This window comes from Myxine glutinosa, chromosome 2 (genome assembly GCF_964187855.1).
Source record: "Myxine glutinosa chromosome 2, kmMyxGlut1.1, whole genome shotgun sequence".
NCBI lineage: Eukaryota > Metazoa > Chordata > Myxini > Myxiniformes > Myxinidae > Myxine > Myxine glutinosa.
The window spans coordinates 189129852-189147638 of NC_136262.1; the positions used below are offsets into that span (position 1 = coordinate 189129852).

General features: G+C 42.4%; 1 protein-coding gene across 1 annotated transcript in view; it reads left to right on the top strand.

Annotated features, from left to right (window-relative positions):
- Window positions 1-11242, top strand: part of LOC137420984 (unconventional myosin-Ie) — a 155137-nt gene extending 143895 nt beyond the window's left edge. Inside the window, exons 26-29 of the mRNA XM_068106574.2 lie at window positions 1034-1138; window positions 3706-3904; window positions 7619-7794; window positions 10359-11242. Coding sequence (XP_067962675.2) covers window positions 1034-1138; window positions 3706-3904; window positions 7619-7794; window positions 10359-10435 — 557 coding nt within the window. The 3' untranslated portion in view covers window positions 10436-11242. The remainder of the gene's footprint in view (window positions 1-1033; window positions 1139-3705; window positions 3905-7618; window positions 7795-10358) is intronic.
- Window positions 11243-17787: the final 6545 nt, after the last annotated feature.

The following is a 17787-nucleotide window of genomic DNA, read 5'->3' on the forward strand; positions in this document are numbered from 1 at the left end:
GCCAGTCGCTCTCTTCTTGTGAAACTCCCAAATCCAGGTTCTCCGCTCACCTCCACTCATTTGTTCACATTTTCTTTCACCTGTGGAACCAACCTTCCAAGCTGTCCAGTCTCATTCTTCCTTTCTGGGATTTAAGAGAGATGGTTCACCACTACCTCCGGTCATCCCCCATCCATACTCATGATCTCTTTTACCACATATAGCCACATTCCCAAATATTCCCTTTTCTCGGGTTATTGTGATGTTCCCACTCTTCATCACAACATCTTTGATCTTTGTTCCTTTCACACTTCTTTCTATTTTATCATATTTCTCTTTGTTCATTCAAATTTTTGCTTTTCTTTAATTCTCTTTTTGTTTCACTATCTGTCTAAGGAGAAGTGAATTATTGCAGAAAATGTTCTCAAAGGCTCACTTGGCTGCGCCTGGATGTATTTGCGGGCTGCGGAGTAGCGGCTGAAACCCGAATCCTATCCAGGTTCCTCCTGATAACCCCTTCTTTGCTGTTTACTTATTCGGATTCCTCCTGATGACTCCAATGCAGTATTTGGTCTTCCATTTCATTCTTTTCTTTCGATAATTGTTTTGTTCCTTTTCTATTTCATCCCCGCCCCTTCTTCTTACTGTGTTTCATTAAGCTTGTGTGCAGCTTGTTTATGCCCATTTGCCCTTCTTCCCCTCCCCATGATCTCACTTTCACTGCTGGTATTTCCGTCTTTCCATTTTGTTTCCTTCCATCATGCTCTAGCTCTTCCACGAACCTTGATCATGTATACAAAACAAAAATATTGTATCTTCGTAGATTGCTGTGAATGCCCCACATACTCTCCTCTCCCACTTATTCCCTGCAAACCTCGTCCCCTCTTTTCCACCCCCTTTTTTCCCCCTTTGTAGCAATTTTTCTTTCCTTTTTTTTAAACACATAAAATGGTTATTTTCACAATCAAATTTACGAAACAGTATTCAAACCTCCACATTTGCAATAACTCAGAGCTTGGTTGTCACAAATTGTTTCTTATGACGTGTGCTACAGGACCAAACAGGAGAGATTCATCCAGGAATGAGCGGTCTGCTCGGGGCACTCGAGGAAGAGGCAGGCCTCCAGGCCCACACGGCCTTGGTCCTGGCTACAATCAAGGTGGGTCAAGCCATCCCTTTATATCACATAAGCTTTATCATTATAAGCCCCATTGGACTTAGTCCGAAACGGGGGGCTTATGGATTTGGTCTCATCCGTCCGTCCGCCAGCCCGTCCGTGCTTCCGCAACCATATCTCAGAGATGTATGGACCGATTTTGTTCATACTTAGCACAAAGACAACACATGACGGTATACATATACACATCATTTTGTTTCACGAAGCGATCAAAGATGGTGGCCATTTTAGTTGGACAAAACCCGATGTTGAGCACGTCGCCAACCATTTCTCGGACATGCATTTGCCAATGTTGTTCAAACTTGGCACACAAATAATGAATTATGGTTTACATATACACGTCTTTTTTTTTCGAGATCAGATCCAATATGGCTGACTGGCGGCCATTTTGTTACTTAAACTTGTGTCCAACAATTTCTCAGACATACATGGTACGATTTTGTTGAAACTTGCCACAAGCACAGGACATGATGGCATACACGTGCACCTCACATTATTTTGCAATTTGATCAAAGATGGCTGACTGGGAGACTGGCGGACATTTTAGTTGTAAAAATAAAAAATAATATTAAACACGTCCTCAACCATTTCTCAGAAATGCATTTACCGATCTTGTTCAATCATGGCACACAGATAATTAATTATGGCTTACAAATGTGTCACTTTTTTTGGATCAGATCCAATATGGCCAACTGGCGGCCATTTTGTTACTTAAACGTGTCTCCAACCATTTATTGAACACTCATTGTCTGATTTTGTTTAAACTTGGCAAAAGCACAGCACATGACGGCATATATGTGCGATTTGGAAGGGGGGGTTAACGAGGGTAGAAAAGATCATGGTTTAGGATTGAGGACGATCTGAGATGGTGGTGAACAGCTGTCTTGAAGATCTGGAGGGAAGCAAGAATGAGATTGAAGAGGATATGAAGTTTGATCCACAGGTGGGAGAAAAGAAGATCAAATGAGTGTAGAAGAGTACTTATCTGGGATTTAGGTAGTTTCACCAGAAGGGGGTTGATGGAGGACTGTGTGAGCCCTGCAGAAACCTGTGGAGAGGGTGGATGGACAAAGCACAAACCTGGAGGGGGGACGAACAAAGCACGGAAAGAGCAGAGGGTGCAAGATCAGAAAGGGCTGTGGAAGACAGAGAGACTACTGACCTGTCTACGATGGCCAAGGGATAGGCCCATAAACTCAGCTTCAGCGAGGGAGATTCCAATGATCTTAAAGGCTTTGGTTTCCATGGCATTAAGCTTAGCAGGATGTGAGGCATGGGAGCCATCCCAGAGGGGAGAGCAGTACTCCATCAAGTTGCGGATGAAGGCCTCGTAGATGGATAGGAGTTCAGCTGAGCCAAGGAAGGACTTTTCACAACGGAGGGTGCCCAGTCAGTGGCTCGCTAAGGAAGCCAATTTTGGAATGTCGTTTCCCCAAGAAAGATCATGGCTGATAGGGAGACCTAGAAGTTTGAATAACATATCTTCCTCAGGAGGATTTTTAAGTAGATAGGAGGGTTTGTCAGACGGTCCTTTCAGAGAGAGATAGTGAGAGTGTGAGATTTGTCAGGATTGAATGAAACACTTATTCCAAGTGTTTGACCAGCTTGTGATTATTTGAAGGTCTGAAGAGAAGAAAGAGGCTGCAGCTCGTCTGTCTGAAGGATAAGGGACGTCACGACAGAGAGTAGAGTCATCAGCAAATCGATAAAGAGAATTTTCCAGAGAGTCAGCGAGAAAAATTGATGGAGATTAGGAATAGGATGGGGCCGAGAACACTGCTTTAGGGTACTCCACTCCAGCCTTGACAGGGAGAGGAGCTAAAAGGGTTCCTTTGAGCGCCACACGTTGGCTGCGAGAGTGGAGGAAGTCAGTATTCCAAGAGTGGAGTTGGCCTTGGATTCTATAGGCAGACAGTTCAGAGAGCAAGGTGGGATGCCAGGCTGATATCTCAAAAAGTTGTGGATAAATTCGTACCAAACTTTGTAGATCAGTTGGTTCATTTATAGAACAAGCCGATTAGATTTTGGTTCAGGTCTAGTTCTGGCCTATTGGTGGGATACAAAACGTAAAGTGTTCAGCCTGGTGGAGGTATGCACTCTACCGAGTGGCAATCAATTACAAAAGCATTGATGTAAATAACGCTTCCTCTTAATGTGTCACTTTGTATCCAATGTACACTTTTTGTTTTGATCCGAGAGATGCCTTACTACAAAAGCATTGATTATATAGATGAAGGGGCATTTGATATACTTAGATCTCTGGAAATTTTTTTTGCTCTATTTAGTCACAATACTCACATAAGTCACAAAGTCACAAGTCACAATTTAGTCACAAGTTTTTTTTGTTTTTTTTTGTGATTGTTAGCTCTTCCACGAGCCTCGATCTTGTATACAAAAAAAAAAAATCACAAAGTTTTATACGAGTAAGCATTGTGGGACCAGAGCCATTGAATGCAATTAGTTGTCATTAATTCATATTTATAAAATACCTAGTTGTCTTAAAATGCTCTTGATCTTCTCACTTTGACCTCGTTTCTTTTGTACAAAAGTGTGCCAGCCAACGAGAGACTCTCCGACGAGACCAACGCAGCCAAGTTCTCGCTCCAGCCTTCAGCGTTTCTCTCGGCGTCTGAGCTCCGGGGAAGCGCCAACCCTGCCGCGAGAGGGAGTCCCGCAACGACCCCGTCCAACCACACAACAGCAACATAACATGGATTTCATGCGTGTTCCTGACAAGGGAGCAGCCGGGTAAGTGTTATGTGCTTCTCACGCTAAGAATCGCAAACTGATACATCGTCTGTTTTAAATTAATTATTTCCATTGAAGGCAAGGGGATGTGTTGTTTATGACATGTTGCTCGGAGCATTGCAGAAATGTCTTTTTTGTATTCCACTTGGGAAAGGAATTTTGGGTAGCATTTAGTGCCCATCACAATTTAACATGTCCCCTATGTTGCTATGCTTTCATGTGCCATGCCCCATAAGGAGGTTGGTGTGTTTAACATTCCAAACTGAGCACTTAGCTCATGATGTGATCTCATGTTAAAATCACTAAGCTCATGACATGTGATCTCAGGTTAAATCACTTAGCTCATGATGTTATCTCAGGTTAAAATCACTTACCTCATGCTGTGATCTCAGGTTAAAATCACTTAGCTCATGATGTGATCTCAGGTTAAAATCACTTAGCTCATGATGTGATCTCAGGTTAAAATCACTTAGCGCATGATGTGATCTCAGGTTAAAATCACTTAGCGCATGACATGTAATCTCAGGTTAAATCACTTAGCTCATGATGTTATCTCAGGTTAAAATCACTTACCTCATGCTGTGATCTCAGGTTAAAATCACTTAGCTCATGACATGTGATCTCAGGTTAAAATCACTTAGCTCATGATGTGATCTCATGTTAAAATCACTTAGCTCATGACATGTAATCTCAGGTTAAATCACTTAGCTCATGATGTTATCTCAGGTTAAAATCACTTACCTCATGCTGTGATCTCAGGTTAAAATCACTTAGCTCATGATGTTATCTCAGGTTAAAATCACTTAGCGCATGACATGTAATCTCAGGTTAAATCACTTAGCTCATGATGTTATCTCAGGTTAAAATCACTTAGCTCATGACATGTGATCTCAGGTTAAAATCACTTAGCTCATGATGTGATCTCAGGTTAAAATCACTTAGCTCATGATGTGATCTCAGGTTAAAATCACTTAGCTCATGATGTGATCTCAGGTTAAAATCACTTAGCTCATGATGTGATCTCAGGTTAAAATCACTTAGCTCATGACATGTGATCTCAGGTTAAAATCACTTAGCTCATGATGTGATCTCAGGTTAAAATCACTTAGCTCATGATGTGATCTCAGGTTAAAATCACTTAGCTCATGATGTGATCTCAGGTTAAAATCACTTAGCTCATGACATGTAATCTCAGGTTAAAACACTTAGCTCATGATGTGATCTCAGATTAAAATCACTTCGCGCATGACATGTAATCTCAGGTTAAATCACTTAGCTCATGATGTGATCTCAGGTTAAAATCACTTAGCTCCTGACATGTAATCTCAGGTTAAATCACTTCGCTCATGATGTGATCTCAGGTTAAATCACTTAGCTCATAACATGTAATCTCAGGTTAAATCACTTAGCTCATGATGTGATCTCAGGTTAAATCACTTAGCTCATAACATGTAATCTCAGGTTAAATTACTTAGCTCATGATGTGATCTCAGGTTAAATCACTTAGCTCATAACATGTAATCTCAGGTTAAATCACTTAGCTCATGATGTGATCTCAGGTTAAAATCACTTAGTGCATGACATGTAATCTCAGGTTAAATCACTTAGCTCATGATGTGATCTCAGGTTAAATCACTTAGCTCATGATGTGATCTCAGGTTAAAATCACTTAGCTCCTGACATGTAATCTCAGGTTAAATCACTTAGCTCATGATGTTATCTCAGGTTAAAATCACTTAGCTCATGATGTTATCTCAGGTTAAAATCACTTAGCTCATGATGTGATCTCAGGTTAAAATCACTTAGCTCATGACATGTAATCTCAGGTTAAATCACTTAGCTCATGATGTGATCTCAGGTTAAAATCACTTAGCTCATGATGTGATCTCAGGTTAAAATCACTTAGCTCATGATGTGATCTCAGGTTAAAATCACTTCGCTCATGATGTGATCTCAGGTTAAAATCACTTAGCTCATGATGTAATCTCAGGTTAAAATCACTTATCTCCTGACATGTAATCTCAGGTTAAATCACTTAGCTCATGATGTGATCTCAGGTTAAAATCACTTAGCTCCTGACATGTAATCTCAGGTTAAAGCACTTAGCTCATGATGTGATCTCAGGTTAAAATCACTTCGCTCATGATGTGATCTCAGGTTAAAATCACTTAGCTCATGATGTGATCTCAGGTTAAAATCACTTTGCTCATGATGTGATCTCAGGTTAAAATCACTTAGCTCCTGACATGTAATCTCAGGTTAAATCACTTAGCTCATGATGTGATCTCAGGTTAAAATCACTTAGCTCCTGACATGTAATCTCAGGTTAAATCACTTAGCTCATGATGTGATCTCAGGTTAAAATCACTTAGCTCCTGACATGTAATCTCAGGTTAAATCACTTTGCTCATGATGTGATCTCAGGTTAAAATCACTTAGCTCCTGACATGTAATCTCAGGTTAAATCACTTAGCTCATGATGTGATCTCAGGTTAAAATCACTTAGCTCCTGACATGTAATCTCAGGTTAAATCACTTTGCTCATGATGTAATCTCAGGTTAAATCACTAAGCTCATGATGTGATCTCAGGTTAAAATCACTTAGCTCCTGACATGTAATCTCAGGTTAAAGCACTTAGCTCATGATGTGATCTCAGGTTAAAGTCACTTAGCTCATGATGTTATCTCAGGTTAAAATCACTTTCCTCATGATGTGATCTCAGGTTAAAATCACTTAGCTCATGACATGTAATCTCCGGTTAAATCACTTAGCTCATGATGTGATCTCAGGTTAAAATCACTTAGCTCATGACATGTAATCTCAGGTTAAATCACTTCGCTCATGATGTGATCTCAGGTTAAAATCACTTAGCTCATGATGTTATCTCAGGTTAAAATCACTTACCTCATGATGTTATCTCAGGTTAAAATCACTTAGCTCATGACATGTAATCTCAGGTTGAATCACTTAGTTAATTATGATCGCTTGATGATGTTATCTCAGGTTAAAATCACTTACCTCATGACGATGTGATCTCAGGTTAAATCACTTAGTTAATGATGATGTGATCTCAGGTTAAAATCACTTCGTTAATTTTGATCTCATGATGATGTTATCTCAGGTTAAAATCACTTAGCTCATGACGATGTGATCTCAGGTTAAGATCACTTCATTAATTATGATCTCATGACGATGTTATCTCAGGTTAAGATCACTTCATTAATTATGATCTCATGACGATGTTATCTCAGGTTTAAATCACTTAGCTCATGACGATGTGATCTCAGGTTAAAATCACTTCGTTAATTATGATCTCATGACTATGTTATCTCAGGTTAAAATCACTTCCCTCATGACGATGTTATCTCAGGTTAAAATCACTTAGCTCATGACAATGTGATATCAGGTTAACATCACTTAGCTCATGACAATGTGATATCAGGTTAACATTACTTAGCTCATGACAATCACATGACGATGTGATATCAGCTTAAAATCACTTAGATCATGATGATATGATCTCCGGATAAAATCACTTAGCTCATGATGATATCATGACGATGTGATCTCGTTGATTTGTCTATTTTTCTACTGATTTACTTGTTTACATGTGATATGCACAAACTCCTGTTTAAAAAGAATGATAATATGATTTTCATGCTGTTTTGTCCGCCACAAAGTATAATAGCTTTTCCACTGCGTTCTTTCCCAAGAACTCAGCGCCGAATGTCTCAGGAAAGAAAACCACCCCCAGGAGGCGGGCGACCAAAGCCAAGACCGAAACCCAAGCCCCGTGTGCCCCAGTGCCGGGCCATGTATGCATACGATGCTCAAGACACAGATGAACTCAGCTTTAATGCAGAAGAAACAATTGAGATAATCAGGGAAGGTAGGGTATCTATAATCTTCCTCGACATTCAAAAGGACACACATGGTCACCTGGCTTTCTTCCTTCAACTCCTTTCTCCCTTAATAATCACCTCATTTTTCATTCTGTGTTTCTTGCATTGTACATTTTTACCAACTCTGCTGGCAAGCAGGTTTCAACATCCTACCTGTCCTGGGGTGGTGATTTGAGATGAGCAATTGGCAGGGAATGGGGAGAGGGAAGGAAGGCGGGAGCGGGGTTGGGGAGGGGGCACCACAATACAAGAAACTTCATTTATCGGATGTTGATTGTTCATTTGTAACTTTCTTTTCTGTGAATTTTCTGGTACTTTCGGATTATTTTTTTTAACTTTAATTGTTTGATTTTGCTGCGAGTTTCCTCAAATTAATTGGTCACATTTTTATTTCTGGTCGATCGTACTCTATTTTTGTCACAGGTTTTTGAGCCTGCCGTGTTTCTCTTTCAAGTTGTTCGTTTCATTTTGGTTTTAACCATTACACCAATTATTCTATCATTGGATGCACTCATTCTTGATTCATTAATCTGTGAACAACTGAATGTGTGAAAACAACAGTCTCTGACATGAAGAAAAAAGAGTGGTGAATCTAAGAACTGTTTTGGATTCATTCAGAATTTCTTAATGAAGTTTTCTTCATCGAGCAACCGCCAGAATATATGGCTTTGAGGCACAGGAAAGGTGTTGTAATGCGTTGCTGACGACTCCAAATTTCCAGTTGTCATCACATACATTTTCTCTGGTCCTGAAGGTCCTGCCATTTGTGCTCATGCCTTTTCATTTGCAGAAGGTCACTTCCAGTTGATGTATTTCCGGTTCACGATGCACATGCCATGGTAAAACACCACATGCCATGCACATGCCATGGTTTTCACCTGTTGGATAAAATCATCATTTATCTAAAATGACACTTTTTATTTGATGCAGCGTTCAACACTAGTGGTCCAAACATGGAAGCGACGAATCTTTCAAAAATACATAGATTGATAGGGTAAATTCAAAATTTTTGTGGCATTCAAATCCCCCTGTCGTCAAGTCGCCATTCATGATGTTGAAACCAGATGACTGGTTATAGAAAGGCATTGCATCAGCGGCAGCTGTGCTCCCAGAAAATGATGTAACCAACAGCCACAGATTGCACACGAACCACCACCCCCTTTTATTAACTGCAGTTTTGACATCTTCGGCTCTTGGCAAGTTAACATAAGAAATAAAGGTTGTGCTGTGAATACCAAATCTTTTATCAAGCCCCAAATGTTTCTCAAGCTTTTGGGTCTCACTATCTGTCATTATCTTTCCTGGGAAAACTACATTTCCAAGCTGGCCTCCAAAGTCAGTTGCTGACTGGGCCTCCTCTAACATGCAAAGTCCTTTCTTGGCACTACTGAGCTTCTCACCACATACAAAGTACTGCTTGATGGAGTACTGTTCTCCCCTCTGGGCTGGTGCTCCTCCTCACACCTAGCTCGGCTTCACACTGTAGAAATCAAAGCTTTTAGAATCATTGGTATCTCCCGCGATGAAGCTGATTCTGAGGGCCTTTCACTCTCTCACCGCAGGCAGGTAGGTGGTCTTTCTGTCTTCTACCTACTCTTCTCCGGCCTAGCTCCTCCTGCTCTGTCTGTGCCCTGTCCCCCAAATATTCCTGCAGAAAGCACACGGTCTGCCAGTGACCACCATCTGGTGAAAGTGCCAAAATCAAAACTCTCTGCTCATTCACTCTTTCATGCCTCTTTTTCCTTGATTGCGGCAATTCAAAGGTCTTGATTTTGGCACTTTCACCAGAACAAACCTGTGGAACAAACTCCCACACCATCTTCTATCCCACTCCTCCCTCTTCAAAACAGCTGTTCAAAAACCACCATCTCTTATCTTCTCCCATCCAAACCTTGATATTTTCTACCCCTGTGAATACACCCCAAATCCACCTTTTTGAAATGCCGTTTTCTTTCCTGAAATGCCGTCGGTGCAGTGTCCATCTTGTTTATCCCGTGTGCCCTGCCCCAGCCCTTTGCCTTCCAGAAATTTTTATTTTAGCCCTAGTGATTTTTTTTGTATACTAAGTCAAGGCTTGTGGAAGAGCTAACACATAGAACCCTGTTCTCTACTGTTGTTGTGCTTCACTCTCCTTCACCGTCTTGTCTCCCGCTCCCTTCATATATGTTCTATGTGTTAGCTCTTCCACAAGCCTTGACTTCGTATACAAAAAAAATGTTGGATTGTGATTATCGATGGCCTATTTAGATCATTCATCTTGAAGTGATTGAATCCAGGTGCAGATGATCTTTTATCTGCGTGCTGTGCAGATTCCTTGCTGCATGCGGCCCTGTCTGACGTATTTGCTGCGACCTCGACTCCAGCTTTGTCAGAGCTTGCAACAAATTCTCCAAGCTTAGAGAAATTTGCACAAAGTGTAAATTAATTAGATCAGAGATCAACTTGTCATATCGATAGGCACGATTTGTTAAATGCCAAAATAAACCTCATGTTCTTTGCCAATCTGATACCCATGAGCGTTGGGTAAGTGTGAATTTTTTTTTTTTTTCAGATCCATCCGGATGGTGGATGGGGCGGCTGAGAGGAAAAAAAGGACTCTTCCCTGGAAATTATGTCGAAAAAATTTGAACTTGAACATTTATCCGTGTTTGTGCAACAGCAGTGTGGTAACTTTGGTACCAATTCCCCACCATCCCCCCCCCCCCTCCCCCCGCATCAACCCAAAAACAAAATCCCCATTAAATACTCACCCAACTACGAGTGCGACCATTCAAGAGTGCGAAGCGGCTTAAGGTAACGTTATGACTGATAATGGAGCTCCTCGGTTCCAAGAAGGTTGCCCTTTGCCCCTGAGTTGTGTGTCGGTTGCCATGAACTTTTATTTGGACATTCCGTCTGCACCGTAGGTCTGTCCCCAAATCAGTAACCCCACAAAGATCATTTTTAGTCCTGGTGACCAGGTGAATTAAGCATTTTCCTGAATTGTCATGGAAATTCATCTTCTTCAGAAATTGCTTCGCCTGCCTGATAGCAGGGAAGTGGAAGAGGTGACACCATCGCAGCCCTCAGATGTGTGTGCATGTGATGTGTACAGCCTCTGTCAATGTAAATTAAAATACCATTTTGGGTTTTATGAGAGCTGAGTGTTGGACATGGAATACTGCTGATTTGGAGAGTTTGTCCGCAGTTTTAATCGCTATTTATTGACTTGGTGTTTTTATGCTTTTACATAAACACTGAGAATGAAACACTGGTAAATACGACTACAGAATGGGTTCCGATGAGGTTGAAACTACATTTTAGTCTGGAAGTTATTCCATACTCGGTACTAGATTCTGCTTCGACTCATCGTCATTTTGTTTAAGACATTTGGAAATAGCAATGTTGTACAGCTATCATGTTAGTACCTAATTGCCAAATAAATTTCAACTTGCATGTTTCAGTTCTGTCCGAATTATTGTACCGATCGGTACAGTATATTAAAGGCCGAGGCCTCACGCTCCATATTTTAGGTGAGAAAGGAAAGATTTGACGAAAAGAGGAGCTTGTGCATATGTAGTTACCGGGTACAAACAGAAGAGGAGGAAGAGAGCGAGAGAAAGAGAGGGAGAGACTTGACTCATGTCCTTTTATTACAAAAGTATAAAAAAACAATAAATGATGATTCAAAGAAAAACAATCACAACAGTTGCACAAACCTTTACATGATAAATAGACAAATATAAGCAAATAAACAAGCAAATATTAAGGAAAACGACATAGTAAATACTAACTGACCCTCAGCTATTTTGCAAAAGGCATCTCTCACACACCACTGCTTCTCAAAGAGTTGTACCTCAGAACAACAACAAAATTCCAGCTTTACTCTTGCCACACAGAGAGCTTGAAACATTTCCAAAACATCTGTACTATACGAATCATTACGTATCTTTGATATCCTGGTCTTATATATCGCCAACTTGGCTTGTGCAAGAAAGAAATGAATTAAAATTGATGTTGGGGAATTGAACCGCCCACTAGGGCCAAAAATAAAGGCAGGAAAATAAAAAACGAAGGAAAACCGTGTAAGTAACATTTTAAAGAAAACAAATAAAGGAGTTAACCGGTCACAGCATACATACGCATAGGGCAAGGTTTCAGTTTGTCCACAAAATGGACATTGCTCACTTATCGCTTGCGAGAAGCGGTGAATTAGGGAATTTGTGGGTAGGATCCAATGAGCAATTCTCCATTGAAGATCCCCAACACGTTTCGGCACAGGCTGCTTATAGTTCCACCCCCAGATAGGGTAAAGGGGAGGGGTATTCGGCAGGACTGCAAGCCATCTACATGGTACAGGGGAGGACAACGAAGGAAAAATGATTTTTAAGCGTTGCACATACAGGGTCTTTCGATTGCTCCAAGAAAAGGATAGAGAGCGGCCAAAACTAATCGGTTCCAAACTGAGAGAACCAGATAGACAAAGCTTGGGGAAGGGTGGAGAAGATTCAGAGGTGGGTATGGGAGGGTTGCTTGCCCAGCCATTTGAGGCACAGTAGATGCGAAGCACCATTTTCAAAAAGCTGTCAACTCTGCGACACGATCTAATGCCAACCGTCAAAGCCAGAGCGGTAGCAATGATCCACCTGTCATTGGTGGCGTTTCTCAAGTGACACACTTTTGTTACTGAGGCATTTATAAACTTTTGAATGAAGGTGCTTTCATTCACACACTCACCAAATACCGTGTTGTGAAATAATGGTTCGTTGAAGAACATGGATCGAACATAAGTCGAGGGGTCACGGAGACAGGTAAAGGCTTGCCATGCATTCAGTGGGCTTTGGTGAAAGGCAGGTAGCATCGATAGGTCTATCTTGGTCTAATCCATCAGGAACAGCTCCTGTGCAAGGTCCAACTTCCCGCTTGACGTAAGATGCAGCTGGTAAGCTGTCTCCAGGCCAAACATGGTTCAAACAAGAAGCGCCATGTTGTTCGTACGCGGAAAGCCATGATGCAGCACTTGACATTGACCAGCCATTGGCCACCCTCTGCAGTTGGTAAGTTTAGAATCTCTGGTCTCAGCCAATGCTTTCCGGACCAGAAGAAATGGGTGATGCATTTTTGTATGTCCTCCACCAGAGTTTTGGGCGGCTGCAGGGAAAGAACCTTCCACCATAACTTAGTGGTGACCAGACTGTTGATGACTAGTACCCTACCTCGGTAGGACAGTTGGCAGAGCAAGTTCTTCCATTTCAGTAACAGTACTTCAATGTGTGCCAACATGCCTTCCCAGTTATGCCTCACAAAATCCCCAGGGCCAAGGAACACCCCTAGGAACTTAATCCCATCTCTTCTCCACGAAAGATTGGCAGGGAGAGGAAATAGGGGGGCAGGTAGGGGGTAGGTAAAGGGTTGAAGCCACAGCGCTTCTGTTTTTGTCCAATTTATCTTGGCCGATGATGCCCTGCTGAAGACATCCAAAGCATTCATCATCAAATCAACGTCTTCTGACTGTCTGATGCAGACACAGATGTCATCTGCATAAGCAATGCCTTCTAAGGGTGGGTTCCAAAAGTAACACCAGACAAGGACTTCCGAAAGGTATTTAAGAGAGGCTCAAGGGATAAAGCGGAAAAAATTCCTGACAGAGGGCAGCCCTGCCTTACCCCTCTCCCAACACAAAAGGGGGGTGGGGGGAGGTACAAGTTCATTGTTTATCTTAAAGATAGCCGATATGTTTGAATAACATAATTGTATATGGGATAGAAAGAGAGCTCCAAAACCAAAACATTTCAGCACTTCAAAAAGATATGTATGAGAAACACAGTCAAAAGCTTTCTCCTGGTCGAGGAAGATCAAGCCACAACTTTCATAATTCATTTCACAGATTTCAATGACATCTCGGACAACAGAGATATTATCCTGAATATTGCGACCAGGAAAACAATAAGTCTGGTCCATGTGTATAATGTCTCCTAGTAGGGGTGAGAGACGCAATGCCAAAGCCTTTGAGAAAATTATATAGTCCGTACACAATAAGGACACTGGCCTCCACTGTGATATGAGCAATACATTTCCTTTTTTAGGAAGCAAAGTAAGCACGGCTCCCCTGCAGCTCAGTGGAAGTTCACCCTTCTTCAAGCTCTCCAGGAAAACCAGAAACAAATCAGGTCCAATCAAATCCCAAAATTCCTGAAAGAACTCCACTGGCAGACCATCCAGGCCATGTGATTTCCCTCTGTCCAGGCTTTTAAGGGCACCAGAAAGTTCCTCAAGCGTGAACGGTGACTCCAAATCCATTCTTTGCTTTGGAGTTAGTGTACCGACACCATCAAACAAGTTCGGAACAAGTTCTGCATCGACATCTGTTGCCTGGTAAAGTGTAGAGAAGAGTCTTGCATCCTTAATTTCTACAGGGTTGGTCGTGATTGAGTTATCAGGACGTTCCTTTCAAAGCAGGAATTAGGGAATGAGGAATTGCTCTCTCTTGTCCTGGTCGCATTTTCGCTCTCCCTGTTCTGCGGGAAAATGGCTGCGGGAAAGGCGGACGCAACTCTCTCTCTCTTGATGTTGGCTCGTGGTGGTTGCGCTTGGTGCCGTGTGTGCCTGAGAGGAACATTGGGGCTCGGTGCAGCTGAGCAGGAAAGTCGAGGAAGGAGAGCGGGCGTGTTCGCTTCGCATCGGCGGCTGGCGGGGAACACGACTTTGCGCCTAGGCGTGGTTTCCCGCGCAGAGACTCGGGGACCCGTTCGAGGGCCGCTTCAGGAGACCAGAGCTGAGTACCAGCTAACATTACACACATTTTTGCTTTCATTTATGTCTCCCTGTGTCTGTATTTGAGTCAGTGTGGGGGTGCCTCAATTAGGAATTTGTTTTACTGCACAATCTTTGTTATCCTGGCTTTTTTTTTAAATTAAACCATTATTTGTTACATTTTCAATTCCTGTGACTTGAACGTTTATTTGTTTGTGGTTCGGAAAACCATCGTCGCGTCCGCCGTATAGGTAAGGACCGCACTGCCCTCCACTACCCTCCCCCCACCCACCCCCACACGTCACTACCGCCATAGTTGAGTATACGCCTCGGAGTTAAAGCTTGGTTGGCCATCCGTCACCCTGCGGGGTTCACTACAGAGTAGACATATGACAATATATACATTGTGGAAGCACTCAATTTACTGTACAAATCAATATGCTTCACTGTATTTCAAAATGACCATTTATTGTACACCACACGTGGGGAGAGATTCACTTGCAAACACCAAGCTAACCTCTGAACCCAAGCAAAAAAAAGTTCATCTTGGTCAAAAGATAAGTGTTGAAATGTACATACAAGCTGATTTCTGAGAAGCATATATCTGGCAAGCACTACTTGCTGGCTACAGCAAGAACAAGGGTTATTTAGTTTTCACTCTTTTAAAACAAACAGATTTATTGACACATTTATAGTTCTAAATCCCACTCATCAAGATTTCTGAAAACCACCTTTGACACGCTGGCATTTCCCCCCTTGAGCATTTATTTAATTAAATTTTTGACCCACAGATTCCACCGTTTTGTTACTACAGAACAAAGCACCTGGCTCTCGCATTGTTCTGTATGAACAACTCCCAGGAATTAAATTTATCTCCAGCTAGTGCAACACCCTCCCCCCTTCGGGACATTCCGAACTTATGTTCAATGGGAGACTGTCATTCTGGCAAGTGAATGCAGCCTCTAACTAGCAGGGGTGCCACCACCTCCCTTTCATTCCATTAAGTTTGGGCGCCGGGCAACCTTTCAGAGAGAAAGATTGCACACACTAGATATTCCCAATGCGTAACATTGTACCCTTGTATACCCATTACCCTTGAGTATCTTCATAGAGAGGACCTGCAGGCACATTCAGGCATCTCCATTCTGCATCCATTTCGGGGTTTGGCACCTCCTCGTCTGATGGTTCAATGTCCTCTGGTAATCTGTTGAGCATTTGTTGATGTTCTATCATTAATGATTGCAACTGGTTCCAAGGATTCACCCCCGTCTGTTCCACACGTGTTATATCCATCCAAATCATGTGGATGCACCAGTACGGTGCCTCGATTGTGTGTGAGTGGTGCACATGGATCCCAGCATGCCCGGGGCTGTTGGAATCACGTTCATCTCGACCACTTTTTGCACCATCATTCCTGTGACAAATTTTCTCAGGCACACTCCAATTAATGCGTTGAAACACGATATTATTAGTATCAATAACCCTATAAACACCCAATGGAGTCTGACTTCGTGGTCAAAATCACCAGCAGTCTGGTTTTCCAGTTTTCCCATTTTACAAGGTCTCCCAAATCTGCACATCATTTTTCCACGGTGGCAACACCCGCTTTCCGCACGCTAGATACACCTCAAACCACCTGTAAAACATATCGACTACAACTCGTATCATGTGAGATCCCTTCTCAGGATTATATCCCTTGCAAATGCAGCAAATTTTCCAAAAAAACCCCAAACAAGCGTTACGCCTAGGTCCCCTGTCGGTGAAGTGATGTGAGTTGACAAAGTGGAAGACGCAAGGCGGCCATCTTGGATTTTGACCTGGCGACCCAATTTTCAATAGCGTTCTTCCTTATGCGTAGATACACCCACACATCAGATTAGAAGTTAGTAGTTCGTTTATTTTTCAAGATATTTCGCTCACAAGGTTCAGGCATATATATGGTGGCGGCCATCTTGGATTTTGACGTGGCGACCCAATTTTCAATAGCGTTCTTCCTTGTGCCTAGATACACCTACACACCAGATTAGAAGTTGGTACTTCGCTTATTTTTCAACATATTCCGCTCACAAGGGTCAGACATACATGGCGTCAGACATACATGGCGGCGGCCATCTAGGATTTTGATGTGGGTTGCACCCACACACCAAATTCGAATGCGGTCCTTCGCTTACGCACGCACGCACGCACGTAGGGGAAAACCATAGTCCCCCTTTCGCTCCACGATGCGACGATTTGTACAAAAACCAAAGATACCCTCAAAGCATTGCATTGGGAAGTGATCATTTTTCAGATGTGACTGGGAAGCCTGCAGTCTCATACAGACTGATTACAGATGTGAAACCCAACACAGTACGTTTCTTTTGGAAGAGCCATTGTGTGCCAATCTCCAAAAAATTTGAATGAAATTATATTTGTTAACATAGTGAACCTGAATAATTCCTCCAAGTCGCACAAGAATTGCCAGCAACCCTCTTCTGGTGAAACTGCCAAAATCAAGACTCTCTGCTCACCTTCACAATTTCATTCCTCTTTTCTCCCGCCTCTGGAACAAACTCCCTCTCACTCTCTTCAATCCCACTCCTCCCTCCAGGTATTTAAAACAGTTGTTCACCACCATCTCTTATCTTACCCCCTCCAAAACCTTGATCTTTTCTATTCCTGCTAGTGCACCCCAACACCACCTCTTTCAATCCGACTTCATTCCTGCAATTCCTAGTAGTGTCAATTTGTTTTATACCGTGTACCCCTTCCCTCCCCTCCGACCTCGAGCTCTCTCCCTTCCACAGATCTCCCGATGTCCCTGTTCTCCACTGTTGTGCTTGTGTGCTTCCCTCTCTCTCCCCCATATTGTCTTCCACTCCCTTTATTACCCTGCGCTCGCGAAGCGAAAAGCGGGATTAAGCATTCAGTTAAGTACGTGTGTGTGTTGTACGTGTGCCGTGTGCCGTACGTGTGCCGTACGTGTCTGCATTTTAAAAATTCATTTTCTCGGTAACCGTTGGTCCGATTGACATGAAATTTTCACCATCGGAGCGCCTCCCCCTGTAGAATATTTTAATGATTATTATGACACCACAGGTCACATGGTACAGGCGCCATCTTGGAAAAATTCGCACCTCTGTCTCTGAAACCACTCCATGGAAAAAATTGAGACCTGGCTCATTGTCAACTACTCCCCATTGGGAATAAGATATGTCAATGATGATGTCATCGGTGCCTTCGTTATACCGTCATAATTCGACAAGTCC